This window comes from Diorhabda sublineata, chromosome 8 (assembly GCF_026230105.1).
Source record: "Diorhabda sublineata isolate icDioSubl1.1 chromosome 8, icDioSubl1.1, whole genome shotgun sequence".
Lineage (NCBI taxonomy): Eukaryota > Metazoa > Arthropoda > Insecta > Coleoptera > Chrysomelidae > Diorhabda > Diorhabda sublineata.
In genome coordinates, this window is record NC_079481.1 from 5217587 (window position 1) to 5240122 (window position 22536).

At 30.7% G+C, this 22536-nt stretch overlaps 2 protein-coding genes across 2 annotated transcripts in view; one reads left to right on the top strand and one right to left on the bottom strand.

The window, feature by feature from the left end:
* The window catches only part of LOC130448371 (scavenger receptor class B member 1-like), a 68252-nt gene extending 59931 nt beyond the window's left edge, over nucleotides 1-8321 (bottom strand). The window contains exon 1 of the mRNA XM_056785731.1: nucleotides 8164-8321. Within this exon, the coding sequence (XP_056641709.1) occupies nucleotides 8164-8194 (31 nt within the window). The 5' untranslated portion in view covers nucleotides 8195-8321. The remainder of the gene's footprint in view (nucleotides 1-8163) is intronic.
* The window catches only part of LOC130448378 (pyrimidodiazepine synthase-like), a 445274-nt gene that overhangs the window by 329863 nt on the left and 92875 nt on the right, over nucleotides 1-22536 (top strand). The gene's annotated exons all lie outside the window — the stretch shown is intronic.

Below are 22536 nucleotides of genomic sequence, written 5' to 3' on the forward strand. Positions count from 1 at the left end.
TTGGAAGGAAGTGAATTTAACTGATTACATAACATACTGTAATAAAAAATTAGAACATAGACTAATTATATTCTCCATTAATCCTTATCAATATTATGTTTTTAAAAGGTATAATAATTGAATTGAATTTATATGATACGTAGACACAACTTTGCCATTAAATTTTTGTCAAATAAAGTGTTTTGGGGTATTTCTAATTAGTAAATATCCATTAAAAATTGTTATTAGTCTTAGAACAACCTATAAATAGTATAATATGCTTAAGAGGTACCAAAAAAAGTTTAAAAATTTATTAGAATTATATATGAATTGGAAAGAAGTCTTCGGCAGCAAGATCATGAGCATTTTCATAGTGGGATTGTGACAAAATTAAACACCAAAATGTACCAACTTTAATATATTGCAGAGCTTTCGAATCCTCATGTATTAACCCTTTGGGAATGAAATTATGATCAAGTAAAACATAAAAAAACATGTATAAAAGTGTAACGATAATAAAAATCACTACATTAATTAGTTGTAAAACTTCATCGATTTTAAAAATCAATATTCGAATTGACGCTTGATAAAAATATTGAGGCTATTAATTATTATTGTTATAGACATCGCTGTTAATTTTCGTTGGTTAGATTTTGAATGAAATTAAATTTGGATAGGCTGGTTTGTGGTTAATGATGATGAATATTGATTGGTTATCCAATGCATGTCTTTAAATTTTAATAGTCTAGGTCGTTATGGATGCAGTTGAATATTTATTGGTTCGAATATGGATTCAATTTTTACGAAAAAGGAGAATTTGCGTAGAGGTTAAACTATGAATCATGATATTTGTTGCTCCAATATCCTGTTGCAGGGTGCTCAAATGTTCAAGGTCATTTTAGTTAAGATATTTTCAAGTTTAGCTAGATAATTTCAGTTTTTTATGTTTTTATTCTAACCATGATAATTTATAGTAACATTTTACACGATGTAACAAGACTCCTTATGATTTTAATCGTGGGTGAAGTAGTAGGTGAAAATATACTTTCAGTTTTCTTACTTTTAAAAGGATGAGATCTAATTTGTTCATATAATGACTTGCATGTCGAAGCTAAAAACATTCTTTAGATTGCAATAGTAAAGGATGAAACCACCGTTACCATGTTGGCATATTTCAACCATAGATTTTCCCGAAAATATGATAGAGCAATTCCGAAATAAAGCTCCTACTTTTGTGGATCCGACGCTAGGATAAATACATTATTAATAAATGACAGTATTTTTAAACGGATTATGCCTATAAGCAACAAACTTGAGAAAATTGTTATGAAATCTTTGAGCATCTATCATAATTATAAAAAAATTTTATTCAAAGGTGCAATTAAGAAAATAAGAATTAGAGAAGTTAAGATTCAGACTTGTTAGTTTCTTTGACTGATGAAGATGTATTTCTAATACATATGCTGGTAATATTTTGATCATCATGTTCTTCGTCAATATTCGAGTAGATTTGAATTGAGTTGGCACTGTTGTGACCTGTAATTTTTATAAGCTTGCTCTTACTTTCCACTTTTGGCCAATAGACTAACCGTAGTCGATCTATTCGAGTGATTAGTCATTTTTTCCTTGGTATTCAATCCAATCGCTCCAGCAGACGATTTTGTCCTATTTTTTATTCTTAAAAATGATCTGTAATCTTAACATTCGAATCCTTTTTGACAAGACAACTTTGCTGTCGTTGTTTTCTATCAAAAAATTGCTTCAAGCACACATTCTTGAAGCACCTTGGTGAAGTTTACTGAATGGAAGGTTATTTTCAACTCGATATAGAACCATCGATGATTGATTCGATAGAAAAAAGTCAATCAAGCAAACAGCAACTTCTCCACCTCGCCAAGTTCATTCTACCGCGGCTATGTGATATAATTTCCCTTTCTACGGAACTTAATGCTTCATTTTCTTATATTTTTCGTGTAACAGCTTACTTATCAAGTTCCACTTAACTTGGAGCAAAATTTTTGTCAGAAAAAATTGAAATCGGCCATAACGAGAAGATAATTCAGCTCACACTAAAAAAGTTATTCGTTATTGAACTTTCTTCTTTGTTAACGCCATATGTTTAGCTCCCATCAGATTTCAAATCAATCTCAAAACGGCAAATCGATATGTTTGATAAAAAAATAATAATTTTCTTGGTCTTTGATCTTTGTAGACCCCTCTATTTACGTATGTTAAGCCTAAGATGGTCAAATCCTCAACGAGATGGTGCTTCATCACCAAATGTCAAAGCGAGATGATCGGCACTATTGTCGTTTTAATCTACGTCAAAAATCATATGATATAATTGATAATATAATATATATAATATAATATAATATAATAATAATATAATTGATACTTTCTATCATTGCAAAAGTTAATAAATTGTTTTTATATAAATTTTGATACTGTATACGGTATTTTTTAGTATTTTCGATTCTATAATTTAATTCAACCAAATCGTGACATTTTGAAATATTAAATATTTTAAACGTCAAAATCAAAAATCAATTTCCTTAAAACCTCGTATAATATTTCAGGAAATTTACGTAAGTTCTTCATTATAATTATCGTTAGAGCGAAATTCCATAAATCAATCCATAAATTTAAAATAATTTCATTGGAAACAATATGAAAAATAAGAATAAAAATTATTTTTTTATAATCTGATTTATAGTTCGAACGAGTTTCCGTTCTAGTCTATCATCAGAATCTCCGAACCAATAATTTCATAATACATGACGCAAATTGTATTCAAATCTATATAATTGATATAATTTTCAGTCTCCCTTCTTTTTTTAAAAAAATATAAATATTCGAATTAGAAAAAAGTGTATAATTTCGAATTGACATTAATAACTTTAAACAAAATTAATATTTTCATGCTATTTTATCATGATATTGAAAATATAATCAGTTTTATAACCTGGTAATCCAATTAAAATCAAAGTATTCGAATATTTTAATATATAATATGTCTCAGCTCGGTGCAATTGGATGCGAGTACGAATTTCACGTGCTCTGATTTTCAAAATTTAGGTAATAGGTAAATAGTCAACCACCAAAGACGATTGTTAACAATTGGTTTGCAGAATTTTGTCATGGTCGTGTCGGGTATTCATCAGTTAGGTCTAGGTCAGCCAAAATCGGTTGGTAATCCGAGAAAAATCGATGCTATACGCAGCATAATAAAATAAGATCGATGAATGATTTACAGACAGATAGAGGCATCTCCAACGATCTCACTGAGAATCGTTTTTGTATGAATATGAAAAAAAAACATCGCGTGTTTCTGCATCACGATGATCCAGCTCCTATAAAGCCTAAGTGAATGTTTGAGGGAAGAAAACATCAAATTGATACCCATCCATCACCCGATTTATTGCTTAGTAACTTATTATTGTTCCCCAATGGGAAAAGATTCGCTGGTAGTGATTTCCATCACCTCAAGAAGCCGTTGAAAACTTTCAGAACCTTGTTTCGAATATTTCGAGAAAATAAAATACTTGCTTTGGACTTGCTTATTTATGTTTCACTTTTTGTAAAAAAAAACAACCCCCGTGAATACTTTTTCGATGAAATGTTGTATATTTGTAATGTTTTCTGGAAAACTCTATGAATTTTTGTGTAATTTAAAATAGTTAAAGTTTTGGAAATTCATTCTAGACCTGGTTCGCTAATTTTGAACCAAAAAAAGTAGTAGGATGAAACTCAGGGAGAAAGGAAAAAAAATAACAAAATGATTTATCTCGATCTGTCCTGAATTTTCAAGTCTTTTGGAGAAAAATCGAATGAGAAATTTATAAGTGATAAACAACTCTATAACTTTTGCTCTCACACTTTTTTCACAAATGTGAAATTCAATTAACCAATTTGTGTTTTTTGATATTTATCTTTCAAAATAATATATTTTATCCCAAAAAACTCACCTTCTTATGACCCACTGTAATTTTTTTATTCAAATTAATCATTTTTTCATCTTATTTTGATTAAATATCACAAAAACCCCTCAACTCAATATCGAAAATAGACTTTTTGAAAAAAAGCCGGTGGATTTTTTTTTCATTGAAATTTGTACCTTCTGATGATGATAAAAAAATGCATTTCTATGATCAATTTTCTCAGAAAATGCACAGAAATCTCACCCGAAGTTTTTTTCTTGTTATTATGTACAATTTTTTGCTATTTCTGGAATGTAATAAATATAATAAAGAATCTCACGGTTTTACAGTAATTATGGCATAAAAGTTTCATAATTTGCGAAAAATATTGTGAATAAAAATCTCGAATTCAAGTGTTTTTTTCACATTTTCTGCAAATGTTTTTTCGCCATCAGAAAGTAGAGATTTCGATAAACTGAAACTCCATCGATAAACCTATATTTTGACGTAAGAATTTTCGATCGAATATATTTTTGATATTTATCTTTCAAAATAATATATTTTATCACAAAAAACTCACCTTCTTATGCCCCAGTGTAATTTTTTTGAATTAAACTATTTATTTTTTTGATTCAAATTATTTATTTTTTCATCTTATTTTGATTAAATATCACAAAAACCCCTCAACTCAATATCGAAAATAGACTTTTTGAAAAAAAGCCGGTGGATTTTTTTTTCATTGAAATTTGTACCTTCTGATGATGATAAAAAAATGCATTTCTATGATCAATTTTCTCAGAAAATGCACAGAAAACTCACCCGAAGTATTTTTCTTGTCATTATATACAATTTTTAGCTATTTCTGGAATGTAATAAATATAATAAAGAATCTCATGGTTTTACAGTAATTATGGCATAAAATTTTGATAATTTGCTAAAAATAATACATTGTGAATAAAAATCTCGAATTCAAGTTTTTTTTACATTTTCTGCAAATGTTTTTTTGGCCATCAGAAAGTAGAGATTTCAATAAACTGAAAGTCATCGATAAAACTATATTTTGACGTAAGAATTTTCGATTGAATATATTTTTGATATTTATCTTTCAAAATAATATATTTTATCACAAAAAACTCACCTTCTTATGCCCCACTGTAATTTTTTTGAATTAAACTATTTATTTTTTCATCTTATTTTGATTAAATATCATAAAAGCACCTCAACTTTAAATCGAAAATTCTCACGTAAAAAGTAGGCTTTTTGAAAAAATTATTATTGAAATTTTAGCTATTTTTGGAATGTAATAAATATAATAAACAATATCACGGTTTTACAGTAATTATGGCATAAAATTTTGATAATTTGCTAAAAATAATACATTGTGAATAAAAATTTCGAATTCAAGTTTTTTCGTTTTTTCAAATTTTCTGCAAATGTTTTTCGCCATCAGAAAGTAGAGATTTCAATAAACTGAAAGTCCATAGATAAACCTATATTTTGACGTAAGAATTTTCGATTGAAAATATTTAGTTGAGTCATAAGGCTAGAAATGAATATCCTATATTGAAAAATTACAGTTTGTTTGTGATATAAAAGTGTAAATTTCCACCGAATTTTGGAAAAAACACATATTTTAAATATAATAAAATAATAAAAAATAAAATAAATAATAGATAATGTTTTAGATAAAATAATGTTTCAAAATAATAGAAATAAAAAAATATTTCACGTAAAGTTTGAGGTTATATGAAAAGCTCTTCGACTTTTGTTAATAGAATTTGTGATTTTGATATATTCTTTTCATTTCCCATTTTCATTTCATTTCCACGGGCCGTAATTTGATCTATACGTTTAAGTGGATATGATATGATATGAATATTAAATTACTCAACATGTGTTCGTTCGTTATTAAAAGTATTGTCAAGTACGTTATTCTATTTTAGGATGTATTATCCTTACTTTTGATTATGAGTAAGCAGTTCAACAAATTTTTTTGACCTTTACTTACGTGAACTTCTTAAGGTTTTTGTTGAAGATTATCTATTGAAAAATTTAATGGATTTTATAGAAATTTTGAAGTTTGATTTCCATCTGTCTTCAACTTCTTGTTGTATCATGATCTAGTTATTAAACAGCGCTGATAACTGATTAAGTGGTATTTTTAAGTGTATTATGTATTTAAAATTAAATAATATCCATTATCTCACTTAAGCAAATCCTCCTGAATTGATGATATTGTTTATTAAATGCTCTACATATTAATTTAAAATTTTTATCCTTATTTAACTGAATTTATTTATCATCTTATTTTTCTCTTCACTCTGCTTTGTTGTTTGTTTTGTTTGACATAATTTTATTTTTATTTTGGGATACTTGAGGGCATAAAATACTTAAAATGGATTCATTTTCGGTTACTAATATTCTAATTTGATTTAAAAACCTCACCCTACAATAAATTTAATTGTACAATATGAATTGAATTGTTTTTTCCTGTTTGAATATTATGAAAATAGGACAAATATAAATCAATAAATTATAAATAACATAAAAAAAGTTCAACAACAATAATTAATGTATCTGAAACATTTTCCATTTTCAATTTATTGATTTAATTTAATTTTTTTTCTCATAAGTTCATATTATTTTTCAAATATCCAAATGAATTTTCAATAAAACAAATTGAATCGAAATATATATTTTATATATATGTAATAATATTTTGTTATTAATAAAATTATTTAAAAAAATTATATGTATCGAGTTAAATTCCGATTGTAATGAATTTCCAAAAAACGAATAAGCAAAAACGATAAAAAATATTTGTTAGTGAAATGAGTTAGTTATTTAGAGTTAGAGTTATTTATTTATAAATTTGAAAAACAATAAACAATTATTAATAATTGCCCGTAAATTATCAAAAATAAATATTTTCCAATATTTTCAATCTATTAGTATTGATTATATATTTATCTCCATTTTGTGAAATAAATAACCTAATTAATAAAAATTTATTGAAAAAATATAAATAAATAAATTGAATTGGTTTTTCCTGTTTGAATATTGTAAATATAGGAAAAATTTGTGAATAACACGAATTCGCCAAAACAAATTTTGATAACAATAACAAATGTTTACTAATTAATTTATATAAAATATTTTCCATTATTCTAAATTAATTGATATTAATTTAAATTATTTTCTCATAAGTTCGTATTATTTTTAAAATGTCCAAATAAATTTATCATATATAAAAATATTTTCTTATTAGTAAAATTATAAAAAAAAATGATATGTATCGAATTAAATTCCGATTATAATGAATTTCAAAAAACGAATAAGCAAAAACAATTATAAATATTTGTTAATGGAATGACTGAAAGTATTTTTCCGTATCTTCATTATCTATTAGTATTGATTAATTATTTATTTTCATTGTATCATATAAGTTCCGTAATGAATTTACAATAGGATAAATTTATTTTAAAAATAAAAATTAGAATATTTTGTACCTGTAAAAGGAAACGATGAAAACAATAAACAAGAATCATTATTTATTAATATTTGCCCGTAAAATTATAAAAAATAAATATTTTTCATTACTTTCAATCTATTAGTATTGATTATATATTTTTTTCCATTTTGTGAAATAAATAACTTAATTTATAATAAATTTAATTGAAAAATATAAATTTAATTGTTTTTTTCAATTCGAATATTATGAATATAGAAAAAATATTATTCAATAAATTATAAATAACATGAATTCGCTTAAAAAAATTCAAAAACAATAATGTATCTGAAACATTTTCAATTTATTGATTTAATTCAATTTTTTTTCCTCATTAGTTTATACTATCTTTTAAATATCCGAGTAAATATTCAATACAACAAATTCAATTAGAAGATATGATATATTAATAATTCATAATAATATTAAATATATAAAATAATAATTTTTTTATTATGGTTATTAAAAAAACAAATAAAATATGATGAACTAGATCTCGATTATCATAAATTTGCCAAAAATTTCTAAGCAAAAACAATTACAAACCATTGTCAGTGAAATGACTAAAAATATTTTTCATTATTTGCAATTTATTAATAAAAATTCGAAATTAATTTTCATATTATCGTATAAATATCCAAATGGGTTGAATATATAAATTCAAATATATTTTTTTCCATTTGGAAATTGTAAATAAAAAAAATTAAATATAAGTGTCAAAATTTAGAATAAATTCAATCCAGAGAAGGTACTCACTTTTATTGACGGTATACCGAATTTCCTTCATTTCAAAAATTGTTCCTAAAGCCAAACAAAATTCAAAAACTGATAATCACTCCAAATTCGTCACTTAAAAAATTACGGAAACAAATAAACGCGAGCCTCGACACAATATAGGCTTTTTTTGTAAATAAATCCACCGAAACCACATCAGAGGTTTTAAACCAAACGGTGCAGATAAGAAATAGAGTAAGAGTGGGAGGGAAACTCGATTCTATCGACAACTGTGACGTCCGTCAAAACGTTCTTCGGACTTAAAAATAGTTTAACTGGTATATACCGAAAGGTGATACCATCATACGTCTACGTAAGAATGTTTATTTATCTATAAATTATACGCATCAACATCGTTGGAAAGTGATAATAATTTTTTCTGCAAAAATTCGATTTTTCGGGGTCAAAATTAACCAATCACGTCATAGAATCAATCGATGACGCCAGAGATTTCATTTCACTTCGATTATTATTGAGGTTATGTTCAGAACATTGTTTTCAACTAGACATTGTTTACCGAAAATTATTACTATTAGACTATGTCGGATTCGTATATCTTATTCCATATAATACAATTAACTTAGACAAGATGAAAATTGATTATAAATACATTATATTCGATTATGTTAATTTTTTGACGTCACCAAGAATGGAAATAAGTAGCTTTCTATTCCTACAGATTAAGATCACGTGGAATGAAAAGAAATTTGACCGTAATGCTGACTGAATTCAATCGCAAAAACTCTTGTTCTACAAGCGTTGGCCAAAAATTTTATAGCCTCAATCTGGAAATATCAGCATTAAGCAATATAAGCTGGTAAATATATTTTCGCGTACGTTGAGGAAATCTCACTCAAAATTCAGCAATTTTGAAAGCCCAGTTTGTACTTGACAATCATAGTTAGTCGTTGTGGATATTTTTTTGTAAACGGAAAAAATTGAATCATAATATTTATTTTTGGAATGCAATGGACGAAAATGGAAAAGAACCTAAACGTTATTTCGATGGCAACAGATGGAGCTCCTGCCATGGTCTAGAGATATGGTGCAATTCACCGATAACATCTAGTAGCGAACAATTTTAGTGAGGAAAATGATGAAGACAACCAACGATTGCTGTTACATACCGAGGTACGTTGGTTGTCGAAAGGTGTATATTCATTAAGATTTTATTCACTTTTTGACTCAATTTTAGAGTTTCTGGAAAGTGACTGATTTAAAAGAAAATCTGACAAATTTCAAAGCAGACAGGCGCGTATTTGACAAATTAATAGATAAAATCAAAAAATGTAATTTCAGATTTTTTTGGTAAATTAAGATTTATGGAAAAAAAATTGGTCGGCGCGAATTTTCAGTTTTCAAACAAACAGTCTCAGTCAGAATACACTGATAAAGATTTTGAGACATACTTACGTTCTATATTTGATGATTTCAACATCAAATTTGAAGATACTCTGTCGATGAAAATACCACCATGGATCTTATATCCATTTTATGTAAAGGAAGAAAGCTTAGTACTGATAAGTAGCTGATAGCGACTTTTAAAAGAGAGTATTACAAATTTTGGTTGCGGTTGGATATACTCGAAGAATATCCTGGACTGTGCGAAATTGTGCAAAAGCTTCTAATCGCGTTTCCCTCTTCATATCTTCTCGAAATAGTTTTAGTTCCGTTACAAACTTATCAACAATGAAAAGGAGCAGATTGAATATCACAAAAATGAGAGGAGATCAGTTACGGTTTGGAGTGGAATCAATTTCCTCACCCATACTTGACTGATTTTCATAAATAATGGAGCGCTGACTGCTCGGAGGTACATTGAGGAAGTCCTCCTAAAGGCTGTGATCCCATTTCCTCCATTTATTAGTGAGCAATTCATTTCAATGGAGGATAATGCTCGTCCACATATCGCCAAAATTGTTACTGAATACTTGGAGCAAGTGGGAATGACACTTCTGGACTGACTTCACAATCTCTAGATAAGAATCCTCTAGAGATAATTTAGGGAGACTTATCATTCTCATCGTAGTGAGTTAAATCAACTCCAAGTAGCTCTTCGTGGAGAATGGGATGTATGTGAGGTACGTCAAAAATCCAATTTATTGGATGTCTGACAGGGTTAGAGCCCTTTGGTTTAGTAGAAATAACCGCTATTAGAATTACAAAAATTATCAGAAAACCTGATAAAAATGATGAATGTGGATTTAAACGAAATGTTACTTTCTTCTTTATTTAGTATTTTTTTTATAATATACAATAAAAAATATAGTTTAAAAAAACTGGAAAATACGCTTTTGAAGCAAATCAAACTAAAAAGCTGAGTTTTTAGTTCCGTATGCTGTGAAAGCGGGTCGCTGCTTATGTACATCATCTCGTCGAAACTTGTATCGAGCCTTAACGATATAGTTTGAATCTTCTGTCAAAAAAAATTTTCATTACTCTTAGTTTAGAGAAGAATTACAAACAAACAAACAAACCCAGATACAGGTAAAGCGTTAAGAGTGTTAAAAACTATTATTTTGGACAGATTTATGTAAATAATTCATAAATGTTATAAGGCCAAATAATCGAGGGCAAAAACCAGAGTTCTACCCCAAAAGTTATTTTTCTATATTCAACTATGTTTTATTTATTGTTTCAAATAGATTGTACATAAATTGGGTGGAAAATCTAATCATAAAAAAAATTGATAAATGATTACAAGTAGTTTGATTTAATTCCGAATATAGGGCGATTCAGAAATATTTTTAACGTACGAATAGGTTGATATTCGACAAATTTCTCATACGATATTTTTTAATACAATACGTCCTTCACCTATCCATTGAAAGAATGAAAGTGATTTTATACCAAACATATTTAAAAATATATCGCAAGTAGGTTCCATGTGCAGATTATAATTAATTAAATATTCAAAAATGATTTCGGTGAATAAATTAGAGATGAATTATACAGCGATCGAAACCCTGCTAAACGTTCGGTAGTTTATTTTTTTCTTGTCATAATTGCTGGAAGTTGACAGTTATAAACAGGTAAGTTAATAAATTACTAATTTTCATTTATCTTTTCGAAGAAAAACCATTACACCAAATCTTCGGTTGGCGAACTCTGAAAAGTGAACGAACATGTGCAACAGAGATCTCCAGTTCAACTATATTGCGTGATAAAAAAGGATACAGCATAACAACTACCTGAGAAAATTGCGGTTGACTTAATGGTTATCATTTAAAACTAAAAGAATTAATTTGAAAATGAATTTCTTCAACATTTTAGGTTATTTTTCATATTCAAAGAATAAAATGTCATTCAATTGGGAAATTTTATGGATATAGGTTAAAACATTGGTTCCCAAATTTTTCATAGACCACTTTTGAAATTTCGCTGGATCCGGTGGATCCCCTGCAGCTACATTACTATTAGTTTCCAAATCTCGAAAAAACTGAAGATCAAATCTATCCATGAAAACTTGCGTTGTGGCTGCGAATTAACAGTTTTCGAAAAAAAGGTTAGAATTGATTGCTTGATAGAGTTAATTATTTTATAATTAAGTAAACAGTGACTCCATCCAACTTTACTTTTTTGAAATTTACAATGATACACAGCACAAGAACCAATCAATTTTCACAAATCTCATTTAGAAAACTTTTGTGGTAAGGTTTCTATTCAAATATTTAAATTATTACACTATTAATTATTGATATCTTTAATTTCTTATTTCTTAGACCTTTCGATATATTAATGTCCTTGATTTTAGGTCTCTAGCTATTTTGATATAGACTAAAGTTAAGTCGAAACGTCAATTTTTTATCAATTCTTCAAAAATTATTAAAAAAACTAATTTTAAAACAGAATAGATCTAAAATCAAGAACATTTAGAACATTCTTAACATGATCAAAATTAAACCCTTATGACGTAATGTAAAATCCACATGGTAATTACAAAAAAAAAAGTAATTGATAGGGATGTACTTGATAGACAGCAAATTTTCAATGTTTAGCTTGAAATTTGTGAGAAATAGCCTGATGGTCTAGATCGCTTAAGGAGTATGGACCAAATCAAGACTCATAGCCTTGACACAATTTTATGCTCCGCCGTACTGTATCTGAGTATTTGGTGCCACTTCAAGTCTGACTCGAACCTCTAGAGCTGTTAAAAGTTATGAATATATCGTTTACTGCCGTTTTGACCCTTGTTTGTCCATTGCTGGCCCACCAATCGTAGCTATCATTCTCCCGGAAGCGCCAGAGTGCATCTCAATTATGTAGATCTTAAACATAAAAATATTACTAAAAAATAATCTTTGAGCTCTAAAAAACTTCGTTTTAACGCTCTTCCATGACGTGCAGGTTCTGATGCATACGCTCTCCCTGCTCTTTGCTCATATCTTTTGAACTTTTTGGAAATCTGTTCAAGGTGAATGAGTTTCCTGCTTATTTATAGTAGCAGGTATCAGGCTGGCTTCAAAACGGTTAAAAAAATGTTCTGCAGCATGGTCGAAAAATTGCCGTCTTTGCCAGGTGATTTGTAAGACTTGAAGCTTTCAATCCATCATTTGATTCTATATACGAGTATTCCTTTTGTTCGTTTTTTCTTCCAGTATATTCTCCTGGTTCACAACTTTTTTATAATGCACGAGCCAGGAAAGTGAGTCTTAGGAAGATGTCTAGACTTTCCACCTTATTGTTGAAATATTTTCCATTTGTGTTTTGAAATAGTCTAATCCCGTTTAAATGGATTTTGGCTTAAATATTCCGTATTTCCTCGCGAAAATATCTCCAAATTCTTTTCTCAGATTTCTAGATTTGCTCAGTTTCTTGAGGCTATTCCACAGTCAAATTTTCAATATTCTTTACGTTGTTGAACCGCTTTCTTACCACAGTTAAAGAATTAAGAAGATATAACTTGAAAGATTGACTGAAAAATTTCCACTTATGACAATATATATAAATATAATAAATAAAATATAAATGACCATTGAACAAAACCAATTTTCTGCTAGACGAAGCAAACGAAACGATCCGTTAGATACCAAAATTAATCAATAGTCAAACTATGTCAAATCAACTAGTTATCCTGACAAAAATACTTTATATCTAATTGGAAATGTAAATACACAGAATTGTTATCATTGGAATGACGCAAATCCTCACAAGTTTCGCTAAACACATATGCAGTTTCCTGAGAAGGTGCTGGCTTAGGCAGATATCTTGAATATTCACATCGTTGAACAGGTTTTTTCCAAATACTAATTCAACTGGGGACGTTCATCTGAATAATTTGGAACATAATCTATACAAATCAAGTAATTTGCGAATAACTTTCCAAAAGAACGGTACTTTCACACACTAATGAGATGCAGTAAATCATCTTTAGAAATATTCAGGAAATAAAACTGATGATGAAGATATTGTTAATAATAATCAAACCTCTAGCGTTCGTGTGGATCATCAAAGTTCCCTAAAGTTAAAATAAGGAGAGTCTTGAACGAAGTTGATGAAGTTGTTTTGGTTAATTGGAAAATTTGTCAACAGTTCGATACATCCTTAGAGGTGTTAAACAGGGATATGTCCTCTTCCACTCTTGTTTAACCTTTGTTCGGAAGATATCTTTCAAGAAGCCCTCGAGGATCAACAATTAGATGACAAAGTTTTGATAGCAGATAACATAAATGACCTCTAAAGGCTCTTGGACATAATTGGAATACACTGTTGGCTTATGGGAATCAATATCAACATAAAAAGACAAGATTTCTATTAATCACTCGCAAATTAAATGAGTTTCAGAATGTAAAACTATCAAACAATAGTAAAGATTGAATGGGTGATAAAATTTAATTATTTGGGAACTTAGTTATGTGAAGACTGGTCATCAGATGTTGAAATTAAGTACGGGATACAAAAGGCAAGAAGCTCATTCATAAAATTGGAGAACGTGTTTACGAACTCTAAATTTGACCTCAACCTCAGATTAAGATCAAAAAGTCAACACCATGAACAGAAGTTTGAGATTTCCATGGACGGCAAAAAAACCAACAAAGTCATTTTGAGGAGAATAGAAAGAGGTGAATCGCTGGGCACGATAAAACAGCATACCTGGGATATGTGATACGGAGCTTCAATTCTTGATAAAAGGAAAGATAGAGGATTTGGTAGCTCCACAAAATAAAAAATCGGACTGGGATGAGAACCACGGATGGAGGAAAGAAGTAACATAAATAGAAATAGAAGAATATAAACTACAAAACTTAAACTCGTGAAAAAAAAATGGAAATTTCCAGCGCTGAATTTCGGTAGTTCTTCATTGGTTTGATTCCAAGTATTTGCTTTTGTATCGGTTTTACATTATGACATATATATATACCAAATAATTTTAACTCATTAAAAGCAGATTACTGACGAAAAAAATATCCTTGTGATTTTCGCCATCAAATTCCTAAATCTCATTCCAAATATAATAAAATCATCTATTTCCAAGTATAAACTACTGAAGAATATAAAATTATTGCGAGATTGAAAAATCAAATTTGAATATTTAGTATATCGTAAACCTGCAATATTTGAATATAGCATATTGGTTCAAATTATCATATTTTGAAACCTTGAGACTTTGACTAATTAAGACATTGAATATTAACGAATCATTCCTCATAATTCGTGAAAATTTCAAAAAAAATAAGATTTATTAGGTCATCAATCAATTTAAACCCAATTTATAACGGTCAGTTTTTACAAGCTAATAATACCTTTGAAATAACCTACAGAAAAATATTTTGAGGACATTTATTTATAACAAATACTAACAAGTTCAAGATTTATTTAATTTGAAAATCCAAGTTCAGTTCACTTCCAAACATGGTGAACTATTTGTTTAATAAATGTGACATCTCTTTCTGTAAATGACTATCTATAAATAGCTTTCTTCGTTCTTCAGTCGGGTCATCATCATTACACATTCACTCTAAACAAATACATAAGTGACGCTGTATATTTTTATACAAAAGAAAACTGAAATTATTCATTTATGTTCAATGGTAAAGAAGAAGCAGAAGCATTTTCTACACACTTAGGCAACGTATTCAAATCTTAACCATTAGAGATATTTGCTGAAGAGGAAAATAGAATAGTTCAAAACCTGGATGTACCCTTTAGGCCCGCCGCAAATTGATCCCATCCCACGCACAGCACACGCGAGGGCCAGCACCAAGCCCATGTCCACGTTTTTTAATAGTAACGCAGCCCACGCCCACGATTTGTACCCAAATCCCCATTAGTATACAAGATGACAGCGAGCCAGAAGGTTCTTCTCGATCTGGAGTCTAAATCTGAGGATGACAAAAGATTTATTATGTTGCAACTAGCAACAAAAAAAAGAAGTAAAACAAATGAGTATTTGCGAAAAAGAGTGAGTTACGGAGAGTTCCAGTTATTTGGTGAAATTCCACAAAATATGTTCAAGGAGGCGTTTCGGTTAAACAGAAGATAGTTTAGTGAGGCTCATGAATTAATCACAAATCATCTTTCAGTTTTGCTCTCATATAATCTTCATGAGTAGAATCATAGAGTACAGGAAAGTATCTCACAATTTCGATTGATTTTTCCATTTTTGAGTCAATAGAAAAACTGTTTGGTAATGGATGGTTCATTTAAAAGTAGCTACCCACGACCCACGAAACTGTGTTGCAAGTACAACTCGGTACCACGCGAACCAAGTTGGGTCGGAGCTGGCCGTGGGATGGGTTCAATAAGCGCCACTCCATTTGAAACATCGTTCTACAAAATAATCCATGCGTGTGCTGGGTTCAATTTGCGGCGGGCCTTAATCTCGATCTTCCTCACTAGAAAGTGACAATAACGGAAATTAAGCAAATAATAAAAGGAATCAACATAATATAGTTTAAAAAATACCAATACTAGTATTAGTATATTCAATGACCACTTTCTGGTTCGATTAATTGTCCAAAATAAAATTTTTCTTCAAGTTTCACTCATTACTATTTAGTCCAGGGAAGATAAGAAACAAATCGGAAAAGCTGGTAAGCAGTAGATATCGAGGTGCGGTTTTTTGGATTGTCTTCGTAAAGCGGCCGCAAGTAAAGTCTACATATACTGGTTGCACCATTTTCGAAAAATTGCTTTTTCGTGTAATAAATACATTTTGCAATTGCATATTCCTCGAAACATTATCAAAAGATTGGAAACCCGGAAAAACTGCTCAAAAATCTTTTCTCGGAGGGTTTTCGAGCTTGCTGAGGCCAATTCTATCATTGAAATTCACCACAAATTTTCCTCAAGTTTCAGTAATTAGTATTTAGTCCAGGGAAGATAAGAAACAAATCGGAAAAACTGCTAAGCAGTAGATATCGAGATGCGGTTTTTTGGATTGTCTTCGTAAAGCGGCGGCAAGTAAAGTCTACATATACTGGTTGCACCATTTTCGAAAAATTGCTTTTTCGTGTAATAAATACATTTTGCAATTGCATATTCCTCGAAACATTATCAAAAGATTGGAAACCCGGAAAAATTGCTCAAAAATCTTTTCTCGGAGGGTTTTCGAGCTTGCTGAGGCCAATTCTACCATTGAAATTCACCACAAATTTTCCTCAAGTTTTAGTAATTAGTATTTAGTCCAGGGAAGATATGAAACAAATCGGAAAAGCTGGTAAGCAGTAGATATCGAGATGCAGTTTTTTGGATTGTCTTCGTAAAGCGGCCGCAAGTAAAGTCTACATATACTGGTTGCACCATTTTCGAAAAATTGCTTTTTCGTGTAATAAATACATTTTGCAATTGCATATTCCTCGAAACATTATCAAAAGATTGGAAGCCCGGAAAAACTGCTCAAAAATCGTTTCTCGGAGTGTTTTCGAGCTTGCTGAGGCCAAGACTACCATTGAAATTCACTACAAATTTTCCTCCTCAAGATTTACTCATTAGTATTTAGTCCAGGGAAAATAAGAAACAAATCGGAAGAATTGGTACGCAGTAGATATCGAGGTGCGGTTTTTTGGATTGTCTTCGTAAAGCGGCCGCAAGTAAAGTCTACATATACTGGTTGCACCATTTTCGAAAAATTGCTTTTTCGTGTAATAAATACATTTTGCAATTGCATATTCCTCGAAACATTATCAAAAGATTGGAAACCCGGAAAAACTGCTCAAAAATCGTTTCTCGGAGGGTTTTCGAGCTTGCTGAGGCCAATTCTACCATTGAAATTCACCTCAAATTTTCTTCAAGTTTCACTCATTACTATTTAGTCCAGGGAAGATAAGAAACAAATCGGAAAAGCTGGTAAGCAGTAGATATCGAGATGCGGTTTTTTGGATTGTCTTCGTAAAGCGGCGGCAAGTAAAGTCTACATATACTGGTTGCACCATTTTCGAAAAATTGCTTTTTCGTGTAATAAATACATTTTGCAATTGCATATTCCTCGAAACATTATCAAAAGATTGGAAACCCGGAAAAACTGCTCAAAAATCTTTTCTCGGAGGGTTTTCGAGCTTGCTGAGGCCAATTCTACCATTGAAATTCACCACAAATTTTCCTCAAGTTTCAGTAATTAGTATTTAGTCCAGGGAAGATAAGAAACAAATCGGAAAAACTGCTAAGCAGTAGATATCGAGATGCGGTTTTTTGGATTGTCTTCGTAAAGCGGCGGCAAGTAAAGTCTACATATACTGGTTGCACCATTTTCGAAAAATTGCTTTTTCGTGTAATAAATACATTTTGCAATTGCATATTCCTCGAAACATTATCAAAAGATTGGAAACCCGGAAAAATTGCTCAAAAATCTTTTCTCGGAGGGTTTTCGAGCTTGCTGAGGCCAATTCTACCATTGAAATTCACCACAAATTTTCCTCAAGTTTTAGTAATTAGTATTTAGTCCAGGGAAGATATGAAACAAATCGGAAAAGCTGGTAAGCAGTAGATATCGAGATGCAGTTTTTTGGATTGTCTTCGTAAAGCGGCCGCAAGTAAAGTCTACATATACTGGTTGCACCATTTTCGAAAAATTGCTTTTTCGTGTAATAAATACATTTTGCAATTGCATATTCCTCGAAACATTATCAAAAGATTGGAAGCCCGGAAAAACTGCTCAAAAATCGTTTCTCGGAGGGTTTTCGAGCTTGCTGAGGCCAATTCTACCATTGAAATTCACCTCAAATTTTCTTCAAGTTTCACTCATTACTATTTAGTCCAGGGAAGATAAGAAACAAATCGGAAAAGCTGGTAAGCAGTAGATATCGAGATGCGGTTTTTTGGATTGTCTTCGTAAAGCGGCGGCAAGTAAAGTCTACATATACTGGTTGCACCATTTTCGAAAAATTGCTTTTTCGTGTAATAAATACATTTTGCAATTGCATATTCCTCGAAACATTATCAAAAGATTGGAAACCCGGAAAAACTGCTCAAAAATCTTTTCTCGGAGGGTTTTCGAGCTTGCTGAGGCCAATTCTACCATTGAAATTCACCACAAATTTTCCTCAAGTTTCAGTAATTAGTATTTAGTCCAGGGAAGATAAGAAACAAATCGGAAAAACTGCTAAGCAGTAGATATCGAGATGCGGTTTTTTGGATTGTCTTCGTAAAGCGGCGGCAAGTAAAGTCTACATATACTGGTTGCACCATTTTCGAAAAATTGCTTTTTCGTGTAATAAATACATTTTGCAATTGCATATTCCTCGAAACATTATCAAAAGATTGGAAACCCGGAAAAATTGCTCAAAAATCTTTTCTCGGAGGGTTTTCGAGCTTGCTGAGGCCAATTCTACCATTGAAATTCACCACAAATTTTTCTCAAGTTTCAGTAATTAGTATTTAGTCCAGGGAAGATAAGAAACAAATCGGAAAAACTGCTAAGCAGTAGATATCGAGATGCGGTTTTTTGGATTGTCTTCGTAAAGCGGCGGCAAGTAAAGTCTACATATACTGGTTGCACCATTTTCGAAAAATTGCTTTTTCGTGTAATAAATACATTTTGCAATTGCATATTCCTCGAAACATTATCAAAAGATTGGAAGCCCGGAAAAACTGCTCAAAAATCGTTTCTCGGAGTGTTTTCGAGCTTGCTGAGGCCAAGACTACCATTGAAATTCACTACAAATTTTCCTCCTCAAGATTCACTCATTAGTATTTAGTCCAGGGAAAATAAGAAACAAATCGGAAGAATTGGTACGCAGTAGATATCGAGGTGCGGTTTTTTGGATTGTCTTCGTAAAGCGGCGGCAAGTAAAGTCTACATATACTGGTTGCACCATTTTCGAAAAATTTTGCTTTTTCGTGTAATAAATACATTTTGCAATTGCATATTCCTCGAAACATTATCAAAAGATTGGAAGCCCGGAAAAACTGCTCAAAAATCGTTTCTCAGAGGGTTTTCGAGCTTGCTGAGGCCAATTCTACCATTGAAATTCACTACAAATTTTCCTCCTCAAGTTTCACTCATTAGTATTTAGTCCAGGGAAAATAAGAAACAAATCGGAAAAGCTGGTAAGCAGTAGATATCGAGGTGCGGTTTTTTGGATTGTCTTCGTAAAGCGGCGGCAAGTAAAGTCTACATATACTGGTTGCACCATTTTCGAAAAATTGCTTTTTCGTGTAATAAATACATTTTGCAATTGCATATTCCTCGAAACATTATCAAAAGATTGGAAACCCGGAAAAATTGCTCAAAAATCTTTTCTCGGAGGGTTTTCGAGCTTGCTGAGGCCAATTCTACCATTGAAATTCACCACAAATTTTCCTCAAGTTTTAGTAATTAGTATTTAGTCCAGGGAAGATATGAAACAAATCGGAAAAGCTGGTAAGCAGTAGATATCGAGATGCAGTTTTTTGGATTGTCTTCGTAAAGCGGCCGCAAGTAAAGTCTACATATACTGGTTGCACCATTTTCGAAAAATTGCTTTTTCGTGTAATAAATACATTTTGCAATTGCATATTCCTCGAAACATTATCAAAAGATTGGAAACCCGGAAAAATTGCTCAAAAATCTTTTCTCGGAGGGTTTTCGAGCTTGCTGAGGCCAATTCTACCATTGAAATTCACCACAAATTTTCCTCAAGTTTTAGTAATTAGTATTTAGTCCAGGGAAGATATGAAACAAATCGGAAAAGCTGGTAAGCAGTAGATATCGAGATGCAGTTTTTTGGATTGTCTTCGTAAAGCGGCCGCAAGTAAAGTCTACATATACTGGTTGCACCATTTTCGAAAAATTGCTTTTTCGTGTAATAAATACATTTTGCAATTGCATATTCCTCGAAACATTATCAAAAGATTGGAAACCCGGAAAAATTGCTCAAAAATCTTTTCTCGGAGGGTTTTCGAGCTTGCTGAGGCCAATTCTACCATTGAAATTCACCACAAATTTTCCTCAAGTTTTAGTAATTAGTATTTAGTCCAGGGAAGATATGAAACAAATCGGAAAAGCTGGTAAGCAGTAGATATCGAGATGCAGTTTTTTGGATTGTCTTCGTAAAGCGGCGGCAAGTAAAGTCTACATATACTGGTTGCACCATTTTCGAAAAATTGCTTTTTCGTGTAATAAATACATTTTGCAATTGCATATTCCTCGAAACATTATCAAAAGATTGGAAACCCGGAAAAATTGCTCAAAAATCTTTTCTCGGAGGGTTTTCGAGCTTGCTGAGGCCAATTCTACCATTGAAATTCACCACAAATTTTCCTCAAGTTTTAGTAATTAGTATTTAGTCCAGGGAAGATATGAAACAAATCGGAAAAGCTGGTAAGCAGTAGATATCGAGATGCAGTTTTTTGGATTGTCTTCGTAAAGCGGCCGCAAGTAAAGTCTACATATACTGGTTGCACCATTTTCGAAAAATCGCTTTTTTCTCTACTAAATACATTTTGCAATTGCATATTCCTCGAAACATTATCAAAAGATTGGAAACCCGGAAAAACTGCTCAAAAATCGTTTCTCGGAGGGTTTTCGAGCTTGCTGAGGCCAATTCTACCATTGAAATTCACCACAAATTTTCCTCAAGTTTCAGTAATTAGTATTTAGTCCAGGGAAGATAAGAAACAAATCGGAAAAACTGGTAAGCAGTAGATATCGAGGTGCGGTTTTTTGGATTGTCTTCGTAAAGCGGCCGCAAGAAAAGTCTACATATTTGCATATTTCTTATCCAGCGATTGGGAACCTGGAAAAATTGCTCAAAAATCATTTCTCGGGGGTTTTGGAACATGCTAAAGCCAATTAAGCCATTGAAATTCACCGGAGCTACCCGAGGGAGGTACTAGTTAGCTCTAGTTTTTCTTTATTCCTGTCTATTTTGATCTAAACGCTCTGGACTAATTGTAAATCTCCAACAGAGAGTGCACAGATGTGAAATTCTTCTCGAATAACATAATAAAATTTAAGGTGTGAAATTCTGAAAAAATACTGATGCAGATAGTATAGTAAATCTCCATTAGAGAGTAGACAGTTGATTGGTTGGTTTAATCCACGTCGAAAGTCATAGAAAATCAATGCGCGAAAATGTTCGCGATTTAATTCCAAGATGAAAGTATCTGATTGCGTTCACCATTAATGTCCAACTTTATGATTACAGTTTTAAAATATTCATATCATCGTTGCTACATCTCAAAATTTAAATAGAAGACCTAAAACCTAAATTTAACTATTGTTTCATTAAACAAATAGGTTTCAACATATCTATAGACTAAATTTCTTCTTCTAAATCTTTTAGAGGTGGACCAAATGAAAGTGGAAGGGGCTTCTATTAAATTTGATCATGATACAACATTTTTCCATTTTTCACAGAAAATTCCTCGAACTGTTCATTTCATTGATATCTTCTGTATCAAACATTCTATTCATAAAACATGAAAAATTAAGAAGGTCATTCTTACATTTCAGTCCTTTGTTTTCTATATCTGACACCAAAGAAGATATAGCGGTAAAAATAAAAAACTACCCAGAAGAAAAATGATTATATAGAAGGATTTACGTATCAAAATTATACATAATTATAACAAATTCGTTATTTGTAACAACAATAATGTATTCAAACATTAACTTAATTATTACCCATGTTGTTTTATATAATATATTATAATTTGCATTTCTACTAATAGATTTCTGTAAAATTCAAGGTTGAAAAAATTGATTATATTTTTTAAAGAAATTCTATACATCTGGTCAAAAACGTATTAATAGCTTAATCCATTTTTTGTAGCATACGTAGCACTTGGTCCACTTATTAATGACGTCTGTATAATTTTTTTCTCAATAACCACTAATTTATTAGAAGGAGTGTTGTAAAATTTACCAAATTAGGAATATAGTCACAAAAGTTTTAGATATTGTGGTTGACATATTCGTTAAAACAAACAAAAGTC